General features: G+C 35.9%; 1 protein-coding gene across 4 annotated transcripts in view; it reads left to right on the top strand.

Annotated features, from left to right (window-relative positions):
• KATNAL1 (katanin catalytic subunit A1 like 1) overlaps positions 1-13,495 on the top strand; it is a 111,185-nt gene that overhangs the window by 40,271 nt on the left and 57,419 nt on the right. For all 4 annotated transcript variants that reach the window (XM_027116576.1, XM_027116578.1, XM_027116577.1 and 1 more), the window contains 2 exons: positions 5,017-5,189; positions 7,229-7,389. In XM_027116576.1, coding sequence (XP_026972377.1) covers positions 5,028-5,189; positions 7,229-7,389 — 323 coding nt within the window. In that variant the 5' untranslated portion in view covers positions 5,017-5,027. The remainder of the gene's footprint in view (positions 1-5,016; positions 5,190-7,228; positions 7,390-13,495) is intronic.

Consider the following 13,495-nt stretch of genomic DNA (forward strand, 5'->3'; position numbering starts at 1 on the left):
GGGATCTTCCCGGACCGGGGCACGAACCCGCGTCCGGGAAGATCCCACATGCCGCGGAGCGGCTGGGCCCGTGAGCCGTGGCCGCTGAGCCTGCGCGTCCGGAGCCTGTGCTCTGCAACGGGAGAGGCCACAACAGTGAGAGGCCCGCGTACCGCAAAAAAAAAAAAAAAAAAAAAATTATACTGATTGGTTTTTTAATAGAAACCACCTTGAATTTTTGGTATAAGCCCCACTTGGTCATAATGTGTTATCCTTTTTATATACTGGACTTGATTAGCTAAAATTTAAATATTTTTGTATCTGTGTTCCTGAGGGATACTGGTAGGTAAATTTCTTTTCTTATAATGTCTGGTTTTGGGATCAGGGTAAAGCTGGCCTTAAAGTATGAGTTGGCGGTTTTTCCACCTCTTCCTTTTTCTGAGAGAGTTTGTTTGGAATTGGTTTATTTTTTCCCTGAGTACTTGAGAGGATTCACTTGTGAAACCTTTTGGATTTGGAGTGTTTTGGGAGTTTTTTTTGTTTGTTTATTTTGGGGTTTTTTTGGTGGAAAGATTTTAAATTACAAATTGAATTTCATTGATTGACAGAGGACTGTTCAGATTAATTACTCTGTTTCTTCTTGAGAAATAGCTTTGGTATGTTGTGACTTTCATAGAACTTGTCCATTTCATTAAGCCCTCTTTTGCCTTTTAATAGCTCTAAAGTTTGTAGTGATAACCCCTCCATCATTTCTGATTTTGGTAATTTGTGTTTTCTCTCTCCCTTTCTTGGTCAGTAATACTAGAGGTTTAATCATTTTTAATGATCTTTCCAAAGAACCAGCTTTTGGCTACATAGAAATTTCTTTTTTTTTTTTCTGTTCTATTTTATTGATTTTTGCTCTTAACCTTATTATGTTCTTCCTTCTACTTCTTTTGGGTTAATATGTGTTTATTTTCCTAGAGTCTTAAGACAAGCTGAAAGCAGGAGTTGGCAACCTATAGTCTGGGGGCCAAATTCAGTCTGCTCCTTATTTTTGTATGGCCCATGAACTAAGAATGTTATTTTCCTTTTTTTTAATGGTTAAAGAAGTCAAAAGAAGAATAGTGTTCTGTGACGTGAAAATAAATGAAATTCAGGTATCAGTGTCTATAAATAAAGTTTTATTGGAACACAACCACACTCGTTTGTTTACATATTGTTTATGGCTACTTTTGTGCAGAGTTCAGTAGTTGGAGTAGAGACTTCGTGATGTTCTCGTTGCTTTGCACTGCTGCTTGGTGTGCACTATAATCACAGTGTTTCACGTGCCCTGCATATCACTGTACTGTGACATTTTACTTCATTTATTGTCAGCGGATTCCCATCATGTCAAAACAAGAAAAGATGAGAAAAATGGACTTGACATATTTATACTTTTAAAGCACAGTGGAGTGTAGAATATCGAAGTAAATGACAAAGCATTTTGATTATTATGCAATGACACTATAGCTGTGCTAAAGACATACAATTTACACTGACATTACCAGAGTAATCACTCGTCATGGTATTCCCAATTCATAGGAAAGCAGTGGTTAGAAAACTTAAAAAGGAATATCTTTTTAAGCAGAATTTCTTCACAAAATTAAAAAACGAAAATCAGGCTGCACCCAGAGTAAGTTTCTGAGTGTCTCATTTGTTGGCCAAACAAGGAAGTCATCTACCAATGGTAATTGAAGTAAATCTTGCTTGATTGTAGCAGCCAAAGAAATGTGTCTGGAGAAAATAAACTTGCTTGTGACTATTAGCCTTCTGGTGAGAACAGTTGCTATTGAGGACATCAATAATCAATTAAATAAAACAAGGCAAATGATTTTGATTGGTTTTCCTTGGCTCTTGATGAATTGACAGATGTTACCAAAACAGCTTAAGTGTTTATTTGAGAAGTCAATGCTGAGTTTGAAGTTACTGAAAAATTACATTTAATGAATAGTATTTGTGGAATAGCTACAGACAGGAATACTTATAAAAAGTTGAGAAAACACGAATTCTGTACAACCTGAAGTGGAATCTGTTAAGATGTGTTGAAACTCGGGGTGGCAAAAAATATGTGTAGAACAGAAAAAGGCTTAGGTGAACAAATTTACAAAGCTGTGAAAATGTAGCATGGTTAAAGTTGTTGGCTCTTCACTGTTTTTTAAAAATTTATTTATTTTATTTATTTTTGGCTGTGTTGGGTCTTCGTTGCTGCACACGGGCTTTCTCTAGTTGCTGTGAGCAGGGGCTCCTCTTCATTGCAGCGCATGGGCTTCTCATTGCGGTGGCTTCTTTTGTTGCGGAGCACGGGCTTTAGGTGCATAGGCTTCAGTAGTTGCAGCACGCTGGCTCAGTAGTTGTGGCTCGTGGGGTCTAGAGCACAGGCTCAGTAGTTGTGGTGCACAGGCTTAGTTGCTCTGTGCCATGTGGGATCTTCCCGGACCAGGGCTCGAACCCATGTCCCCTGCATTGGCAGGCGGATTCTTAACCACTGTGCCACCAGGGAAGCCCTTCACTGTTTTTTTTTATCAGCAGGTGTTTTGCAGAGAATATTTGAATCTATCATGTAGTAAGGAAGCATTAGTGTCTTAAGACTCGAGTGTTGCTCTTGAGGACTTAGCCATTGTCAGTTCCATGAATCTTTGTCAGAAATAGACTTGCCCCTGCCACACAGCAGTTTGGTGGCTTGTAGTGGTAAAGTTCTATTGTAATCGCTTGAGCTAAGGGCTGATTTGAAATTTTTCTGAATGAGAGGAACTGCTCTCACCCACTATTACTGAACACTGAATGGCTTTGGAAATCAGTTTGGCTGCGGACTTAATAATGTTTCTTTATGAATCAACTGAAAATTACAGGACCAAACAGTGCTTATATGCAAAACTAAAAGCTATTTCAATGCCAACTAATGTTTGAATCACAAGTAATACCAAGCTATTTTATATAGCTTTCCTTGCTGTCAAAAGTTAAAGCAAAGAAGTGAGATCTCCATTCCCACCCAGATTTTCAGTATATTTTTTTGAGCTCAAACTACTTTGATGCAAGTGCAAAGGAAATTTCCATATTATGAAATCCATTTAACTGTGTAATTGAGATACTTCCACTTACCCTTCAATTGGAAGTGATTAACATGCAATGTAATGACATGCTAAAAGACATTATCAAGAGAAGAATAAAATCTTTAAATGCTTTCCAAACAGTGAATATGCTGGATGAAATCATGTGCTTGTGATTTGATATCATTATGTGACAGTACCTATCTGGGTAAAAAGACACTTTTAAACATGAAATGCATAAGTATTATTAAAGAGCAGCATTAACATACGAACATTTGCAATTGATTTTGATGATAGGGAACAGTAACTTTGAATCTGAACTACATGAAATATCCCCCCACAAAAGAGTTCCATTCTTATTAGTAGACCTGTTTTGCAAAAAGTGGTACTCAACTATTACTACTATAATATTTTGAATTTTGTCGATAAAAATTGTGGACATTTTTGTCTCATTATATAAGTACTTACATAATATCCTCGATTTTGCCCATTGCCCCTCGAAGCTAAAAATATTTACTCTCTGGCCCTTTACAGAAAAAGTTTGCTGACCCCTGCTTTCCGTCGAGATATTTTCAGTCTGCATATTTGTGTACCTGTACATATTAGCAGAATTAATGCTTTTGTCTTACAGTGACTAATTTGAAGAATTGTTCTAATTTGAAGAGGAGGCTTTCCGTGGTTGTCCTATTTTCTGTGGGTAGATCTACTGAATGTTGACATTTCTTACTGTGTAACAGTAGTGTACTATTTGCTGCAGTGTGATTCTCAAGTAACATAGATGCTGCCTTCAAGGAACCTATGCCTGGAGAAGGGGCAAATAATATGCCAAAACACATAAAGGAAACAATTTTATTCTCAGAAATGTACTGGAGTCAGCTGAAATGACTAGAACTAGAGACAGTTAATTTTGAGGAAGAGTTTTTGAGCCCCTTAAGAATAGATAAGAAGTAGAGAGGAAGGGCCAAGCTACCCACATCAAAATTTAATTCCCTCAGGAAGGCATGGAGAAATATTTTGATTTTTCTCTACCAAGTGTATTCATTGGTTTACTGTTCTGGGAAATAAGAGTAGGTCAATTTGGACTCATTCCCAAGATGTCATTCTCCTGTATCTCTGGACTTCCTACTCTTTGTAGTTTTCGGTGGAAAGCAGCTTTGCTTAGAAGCCTTGGATGATCTTGGGAGACTTTAGAGAAGCCTGGAAGAAAAGCCAGAATTACTGGGCTGGAGGGCTTTGGTGGAAACCAGAGGTTCAGATGATATTTTTTCCTAGCATCTTATAGAAGGGGAAAGATTAATGATAGTTATTTGCACAGACAAAAAGCTACAAATGACAAGGTCATAGAAGATTACAACATGAGGAGCAAAAAGAGCTCAGGTAGTTTAATTCACAGGTTTTTGCTTAGATTTAAATTGTATGGAACAATTAAATGTATACAAACGATGCATGGACGACTATAGGCTGTTCTTTTAAAATGTGTTCCTTAAGTCAAAAAGTTCCTTAACTTTTTGTTCTTGGGGCCAAATAGTTTTAGTGAGAAATAGTTTCTGCAGTTTTAATTGTTGATGTCATTGGAAAATGTGAGATATTCATATATTTATTTTTACATTGTCAAGAATAGGTGGACTAAAATGAAGCAAGTTCATCTTTATTATCATTGCAGCGCGTAGTAATTATAAATGAGCAAGGAGAGCTAGTGTCTAATTTATGTACCTGTAACATAAATCGATAGTTCAGAGCTGTGTAATCTGTCTCCTTATCATCTCTTTGTGTGTTCTTTTGTGATCTCCTTTGTATTTCCAAAATTGGGAATTTTGTTCAGTATTATAAGATGCATTCAGATAACCTCAAAGAGTGAGAGAACCATTTTGACTTTCAAAGTAGTTTTAAGCAGATCTTTTAAATCATAATAAGAAATGCTTTAAAGTCAGTACTGAAAACTTAATAAAAAGTCATATTTTATGTTTAGGTCTCTGAAAGATGAATTTGGCTGAGATTTGTGACAATGCAAAGAAAGGAAGAGAATATGCACTTCTTGGAAATTATGACTCATCAATGGTATATTACCAGGGGGTGATACAGCAGATTCAGAGACATTGCCAGTCAGTCAGAGACCCAGCTGTCAAAGGCAAATGGCAGCAGGTAAGGTCACGTTCAAGTGTTCAGTGAATGAGGGCGGCGGTCTGTTATACTTGAAAGATAAGAGTTAGAAAATTAGTTTGAGATTTTTGTAAATAGCTCTTATTTGTCTGAATACTGAAATATATTTAAAATGTACTCTGAATAGTTTTCTGTCTTTCCCAGTTAATATTTTATATACTTTTGATAATATATTTTATGAGACATATTTTGAAGATATTTAATTCAAATTGAATCTACTTTTAATTCTTTTCCCTGATTAGTTGACTAATTGTGTGTGATTACAAATTTTTGAAATAAGGTATTTCTACTTGCCCTTTCCCCTTTCATTTTACATGTAATTTTGACTCATTTCATAAAACTTTTCCTTTAAGAAGATTTCCTCTTCTTTTGAAAGACTGCTTATAAATACAAAGGAGTCAGTAATCTAATAAAAAACACTAATATATTTGCTGTGTCTCTTGACTATACAACTTGGTTATATAATATTACAGTTAATAAAAACTTGAATTAGAATTTCCCCACTTACTCTTACAACTTAAAATCCTTTTAAAATTAAAAGTACAAAGTCAGGCATTTCTTTGAAGTTTCATTTATGTGCTAATGCCTTTCAAGTGTTTCTTTTAAGTTTTCCACTGGTCAGAAATTGATGGTTTACTAAGTTTTCAGGGTAAATTTGGCTTATTTTCCAACTTAAGTGTTAACCAAATTATGTTGAGTGAGAACAATACACTCTCTTTAACTCAAGTTGAAATTTTTAGTTGTGTTCTATCCTGCATCCTAGCCCCAGGCAGGAGTTGTTTATTAATCTAGCATGGAAATATTTTTGACCTGTTCTTAATTGTGTTAAATAGTGACCATTTCTGTTCTGGTACTTCTACTATGTTTCTTTCTATTAGGTTCTGAAATTTCATTTCTCTACGTGTAGCCTATAATTGCATATATTAGTTGAATTTAGATTTTTCTTTGGTTCTGTGACTCCCTTATATGTTCCTTTCTATATATTATTTGAGATAAAGTTAAGGGAAAGTTTCTTATGCTCTGCTTTATAGGAAAGTGTGCTTTCTGGTTAAGAAAATTAAAATTGTTAAAATTAACTTATAAATGTAATTTTCAATCTGTTACCTGCTTGTCTTTGAAAATAAGTTTGGGCTCAAAGTTTGAAAACATGAGAATTTCCACATAGTTGGTGCTCAGTGAAGGTTTTTAAATATGGGAAAAATCTTGCCTTTGAGCTCAAAATAAACTTTAGCCAGGACTTGAAAGATTTTAAACAAGGCGAAAAGAATTCAGACCTTGGTGAGGCAGAATTTGAATTGGAAATGGGTAATTCTCAGTATCAATATTACACCACTTCAGGCTTTCAGATGCTCACGACAGGCATTTCGTATTTTGTGATATTGGGGATAGGAAATGCTGATTTCCTATCAGCATTTTGGCTGACAATTTTTTTTTTTTTTTTTTTTTTTTTTGCGGTACATGGGCCTCTCACTGTTGTGGCCTCTCCCGTTGCGGAGCACGGGCTCCGGATGTGCAGGCTCAGCGGCCATGGCTCACCGGCCCAGCCGCTCCGCGGCATGTGGGATCTTCCCGGACCGGGGCACGAACCCGTGTCCCCTGCATCGGCAGGCGGACTCCCAACCACTGCGCCACCAGGGAAGCCCATGGCTGACAATTTTTGAGGAAGCTATTTACAAATATATTAAAAGTATTTAGCATAACATTATAGATTTCTGGGAATGGTTAACTTCTTACTTAGTTGCTTGTTTTAAATTGTCTTAATGGTCATCACATTCTTTGGTAGAAAGAATTTCTTCATGAAAGATATATAACGACGTGCACTAAGAAAAGATATATATTACACTTATGTCTTCAAACCAATTCCTGGCCTCCTATGTAACTTTAAATAGTTGTTTCTTAAACTATGTTTTAATTACCCATTTTGCATACTTTGAACAACATTAAGAAAACTAGAATTCTATGGCAATTTGTTATTTGCAATTTATATAAATATTTTGTAGCATAAAGGCTATTTTTTTAAGGTTCGGCAGGAATTATTGGAAGAATATGAACAAGTTAAAAGTATCGTCAGCACTTTGGAAAGTTTTAAAATCGACAAGCCCCCAGATTTCCCTGTGTCCTGTCAAGATGAACCATTTAGAGATCCTGCTGTTTGGCCGCCCCCTGTGCCTGCAGAACACAGGTAACTGGGACTTTACATTGTCTTTAGGTACTTCTATAGTTAATTGATATTCAGAGTGAAGAGAGTAAAGCTTTATTTGAACAAAGTATGAAAAACTGTTTTGGGGGGCATGTAAATTTAATACCTATTTATAATTTTCACACGTGTGTTTACAGGGTTTGTATTTGATAAAGAACAGAAGTATATCATTTGTCATCTGTCTTGCTTTTGGAATGTTTTACTACTGTAATCAAAACAATAGCAATCTACTGCTAGTCCTAAATTTTAGTTTAACTGATAAATTTATCAGTTAAGCAGGTTCTTTTAGATTTCATAATGTCAGCATCAGAGCTTTTTTGCTTTAAAAGACTAACAACTTTAGATGAAATGGTGGACAAATTGGGTTCATCTGGTTGGGCATACAGCCAGTTTCCTGCATCTTAGTGTTGAAGGAACCTAACCTTTCCCTAAAGGTTCCCTAACCTTTCCCTAAATTTGCCATAAAGGGCAAATTCCCTAGTGTGTCAATAAGGCTTGAAGTTTATCTCCTTGATGCTCTGTGCATCATCTGCATTAAACGTCTCTCTTCTTCTTCTTTGCTGCCTTCCTGTCTTTGCATAGTCTGTTCTTCCTCAAGGAATAACCACAGTCCCCATCTAAGCAGCTCATATTCATTCTTCGAGTCTCAGCTAAACTGCTTGTCTTCTCTGCAGCCTTTTCTGGTTTCCCTCGTATAACAGTGTTCATCCTAGTTATGTTGTGTTTCTTTGTCTCTTGACAAGATTAGGAGTTTTGCAAGGGCAAGGACCATGGTTTTATTTACTCAAAACAAATAACAAATAGCAAACTTCCACTGCTCACACAGTGTTTGGCACATAGTAGGCATTCATCCAACATTGAATTAGTAACTTCATTAATTCCACAAGTAAAGAAACTGAGGTTTGGGAGACCTTGGCCTGTAAGTTAGGCTAGACCAGGAGCTGAGCTTAGGTCTTTCTGGCTTTCAGTCCCCTTTTTTGTGAAGTTGTATATTGTGGCCAGAGTGTTGCATCATAGAAAATAAATATCCCTTTGGTTAGTAGCTGTGATCATGTATTTAGCTTGTTGATCTCTTAAAATTTCCTAAAAGCATTTAAAGAACTGTGAAATGTAGTTAATTTATTCCTTCAGGATTTTTTCCCACTGAGTTAGAGATAATTTTATGATTCCCATTATAAAAACACTAGATGATGATTCTTTTCTAAGGTCTACAGTAATATAGTGCTTTCCTCAGATGTAGCCACCCTCAGGTGTTTTGGATTAAGGTGACTGTTACCCCTCAAAAAGCACTGTTTCAAGAGTCATAGGAAGTTCCAAAGTAAATATAATGGCATTTTGATGGATCAGACTTGAAAATTTTATGTATGTATAATAAATACCTTGTTTTTTCCTGAAAGTCATTAATTTAGAAATACATTTCTTGTTTAAAGCTAAAAGCTGACACTATTTTTATTTAGATATAATTGACATGGCATTGTGTAAGTTTAAGGTGTACAGTCTGTTGATTTGATATATTTATATATTGTGATAGGATTATCACAGTAGCCTTAGCTAACACCTCTATCACGTTAGTTACATAGTTATCATTTCTTTTTCTGGTGGGAATTAAGATATAGTGTCTTCGCAACTCTGAAGTATGTGATGCAGTATTGTAGTGTTTAATCGCTGTGCTGTGCATCAGATTTCTAGGACTTATTTAACTACTGGTTGCAAGTTTGTACCGTTAAACACCATCTTCCCAACTCCCTGCCCCCACCCCCATCTCCCAGCCCCTGGTAACTACCCTTCAACTCGCTGTTTTTACAAGTTTGGCTTTTTCAGATTCCACATATAAGTAACATGCATTAGTCCTTCTTTGTATGACTTAACTCACTTAGCATAATGCCTTCAGGGTTTATCCATGTTGTTGCAAATGGCAGGGTTTCCTTCTTTGTCATGGCTGAATAATATTCCATTGTAGTATATGTGTACCACATCATCTTTATCCATTCATCTGTTAGTGGTCACTTACATTGTTTTCATATCTTGTTTATTGGAAATAAAGCTGCAGTCAATGTGGGAATGCATATATCTCTTCAGTATCCTGTTTTTATTTCTTTCGGTTATATACCCGGGAGTGGAATTGTTGGATCGTCTGGTAGTTCTATTTTTAATTTTTTGAGGAACCTTAATACTCTTTTCCATAGTGGCTGAACCAATTTTCATTCCCACCAACAGTGCACAAGGACTCCCTTCTTTCCACATCCTTGCCAACCCTTATCCCTTGTCTTCTTGATAATAGTCATTCCAACAGATGCGAGGTAATGTCTCATTGTTGTTTTGATTTGCGTTTCCCTGATGATTAGTAATGTTTAGCATAGTTTCATGTACATGTTGGTCATTTGGATGTCTTCTCTGGAAAACTGTCTGTTTAATTCCTCTCCCCATTTTCTAATTGGGTTGTTGTTGTTGTTATTGACTTGTATGAGTTCTTTATATATATTTACTTAACATTTTGGATATTAACCCCGTATCTGATTTATGGTTTGCAAATATTTTCTCCCATTTGGTAGGTTGCCTTTTTATTTATTTATTTTTATTGCTTCTTTTGCCATACAGGAGCTTTTTAGTTTGATGTAGTCCCATTTGTTGATTTTTGCTTTTGTTACTTGTGCTTTTGGTGTCATCTAAAAAGATCATTACCAAGACCAATATCAAGGAGCTTCCTTCCTGTGTTTTCTTCTAGGGTTTTGCAGTATTGGGCCTTATGTTTTAAGTCTTTTAAATCCATTTCGAGTTCATTTTTGTGAGTGGTGTAAGATAAGGGTTCAAGTTCATTTTTTCCGCTGTGGTTATCCAGTTTTCTCAACAGGATTTGTTGAAGAGGTTATCCTCTCCCCCATTGAGTGTTCTTGGCTCCCTTGTCACTATTATGTGACAGGGGTTTATTTCTGAGCTCTCTATTCTGTTCCACTGGTCTGTGTGTCTGTTTTTATACTGTTTTAATTACTATAGTTTTGTATCAATAGTAAGTTTGAAATCAGGAAGTGTGATGCCTCTGGCTTTGTTCTTCTTTCTCATGATTGCTTTGGCTATTTTTGGTCTTTTGTGTCTCCATACAAATTTTAGGATTCTTCTTTCTAGTGCTGTGAAAAACGCCGTTGGAAGTTTGACATGGATTGTGTTGAATCTGTAGATGGCTTTGCGTAGTATGGATATTTTAACAATATTAATCTTCTGATCCATAAATGTAGGATATCTTTCCATTTGTTTGTGTCTCCTTCAGTTTCTTTCATTAAAGTCTGGTAGTTTTCATTGTACAGATCTTTCACTTGGTTAAATTTATTCCTAAGTACTTTATTGTTTTTGATGCCAATGTGAATGGGATATTTTTGTTTCTTTTTCAGATGTTTTGTTGTTAATGTATAGAGGCACAACTGATTTTTGTATGTTGATCTTACATCCTGCAACTTTAGTGAATTCATTGATTAGTTTCAAATGTTTTTTTGGTTGAGTCTTTAGGGTTTTCTATATTTAAGATCATACCATTTGCAAATAAAGACAATTTTGCTTATTCCTTTCCAATTTGGATGCCTTTTATTTCTTTGTTTTGCCTAATTACTCTAGCTAGGACTTCCAGTGTTATGCTGAATAAGAGTGATGAGAGTGTGGGCATTCTTATCTTGTTGCTGTTCAAGAAGAGAAACGTTCAATTTTTCACTGTTGAGTATAATGTTAGCTGTTGTCATATATGGCCTTTATCATGCTGAGGTATGTTCCTTCAATTTGTTGAGGGTTTTTATCATGAAAGGGTGTCGTATTTTGTCAAATGCTTTTCTTCATCTATCAAGATGATAGTATGATTTTTATCTTTTATTCTATTGATGTGGTGTATCATATTTATTGATTTGTGTATGTTTATCCCAAGGATAAATCCCACTTGGTCATGTTGTATTTGAATTTGGTTTGCTAATATGCTGTTGAGAATTTTTGCCTCCATATTCATTGAGGATATTGGTCTATAGTTTTCTTTTCTCATCGTGTCCTTATTTGGCTTTGGTATCAGAGTAATGCTGGCTTCATAAAATGAGTTTGGAAGTGTTCCCTCTTCCTCAGTTTTTTGGAAGAGTTTAAGAAGGATTGGCATTAATTCTTTTTTAAATGTTTGGTAGAATTCGCCAGTGAAGCCATCTGGTCCTGGGAATAATTTTCAGTATAGGAAGTACCTGTTCGTAATTGCTAGAGCACCATGATGTATTTCAGAAGGCAGTGGCCACAGATAATAACTCTAATATCTAATATCTGTGGCTCAGACTGAATAGAAAGTGTGGCTGGCGTTTTCCCATTGATGAACACTTTCCTGAAAACTTCTTCTCATTAGAGAAACACCAGCGCAATTATTTCTTTTTCTTTGGCCTCCTGTAACTGCCCATAGCACAGATCTGACTTACTTTTATACTTGTTTTAATCGTTATTCTCAATGAAAGTGGAAGATGAATGGACCAGAATATGTTTCTCCAAACCTCCTTCCTCCATACTAAATTTTAAAAAAGTTTCCCTTGTGTGTAACCATTGTGTGTATTTTTTTTTTCTCTGTGGATCAGAAATCCTTAATAAAAGCAAATCTAAGACTGTATATTGCTTGGGGAAAAAAGATTCCCATTTCCACATATATCATCAACAACAATGGAAAAACACCAGCAACTCCACAGGGTTCTACTAGTGAAGGAATTCTGTTTAATACCTTGAGTAGTATCATGGGATTAGCAGTTTTAAACTTTAAGAATAAAATCTTTACATAAGCAAATCCACAGATCCTTCACCAAGTAATAACATCATAGTGATACCTACGTAAGGCAGATGTTAATGAAGTCAACTTTACACAGGTTTGTAGCACAGAATGTGTGCATGAGCTGATAGAATAAGCAAATATTAAGATTGTAAGTTTAGGGTTAAAAGTTATGGGAGGTTAAAATTGTATAATTTTTTCCTTTTAAAATTTTGTTTCTTCTACAGTTCGTATAAAACAAAAGTAATAAAATTTCCACCTAGAGATAGTGAAAAGTGGATATAGTCCTTAGGTATTCTTGGTGTAATGGGAAGACAATTGACTGGAGCCCACGAGATCTGAGTTTGAATTCTACTTCTGACACCTCTTTGCTTTATGACCTTGTGCAAGTTATTTAACCTCTAAACATTAGCTTCACTGTCTGTAAAATGGGGATGTCTACCTCATGGAATTAATTAAGAAATTTAATGTTTAGGACAGTAACTGGCATGTAATAAGTAAAGTGAATCATCAACTCTGAAATAAAAGACTACAGCGTTCTTTCAGATAAATAGTAAGAGACTAACAGAATTTTAAAAATGACATAGCCTCATTTGTAAAATTCCTTAAGGAATTTTTTTTCCTTCCTGTACATTCTATATAAATCCTTAGTTTTCTGAAACATTTTGAATAACTCTGGCAGAGAGAATATGGTTTTTTAAATGTCCAAGTCTCATGAAGTGGGCAGTCTTTTTTTTTTTTTTTTTTTTTAACCAGTACGCGGGCCTCTCACTGTTGTGGCCTCTCCCATTGCGGAGCACAGGCTCCGGATGCGCAGGCTCAGCGGCCATGGCTCATGGGCCCAGACGCTCCACGGCATGTGGGATCTTCCCGGACCGGGTCACGAACCCGTGTCCCCTGCATCGGCAGGAGGACTCTCAACCACTGCGCCACCAGGGAAGCCCGTGGGCAGTCATTTTTAGGAAGAGCATGATTACTAGTTATCGGTCAATTTATGTTTTACAAGCACTATCATATTTAAACCTACAGTGATCCTCTGAGGTAGCTACTTGTATTGTGTACCCATATTAATATTGCTGATCGATTGTTATGAATAAATCGTATGAAGCTGAGGAAATTGAATCTTACAAAGTTTGTTATTTTCCCAGTCATCTGAACAAGAAAGTGGCAGAGCCAGGATTTGAACCCAGATCTCCTCAACTTCAGGAGTCTTATTTATATCCACTCTGCCATGTTACTTTGCTACACATACTTGGTGGTATCTATGGGTCTATTTTTTTTTTTTTTTTTTTTTTTTTTTTTTTTTTTTTTTTTTTTTTT

This window comes from Aethalodelphis obliquidens, unplaced genomic scaffold (assembly GCF_003676395.1).
Source record: "Aethalodelphis obliquidens isolate GAN/ISIS:26980383/991018 unplaced genomic scaffold, ASM367639v1 scaffold16, whole genome shotgun sequence".
In the NCBI taxonomy this organism is placed as follows: domain Eukaryota; kingdom Metazoa; phylum Chordata; class Mammalia; order Artiodactyla; family Delphinidae; genus Aethalodelphis; species Aethalodelphis obliquidens.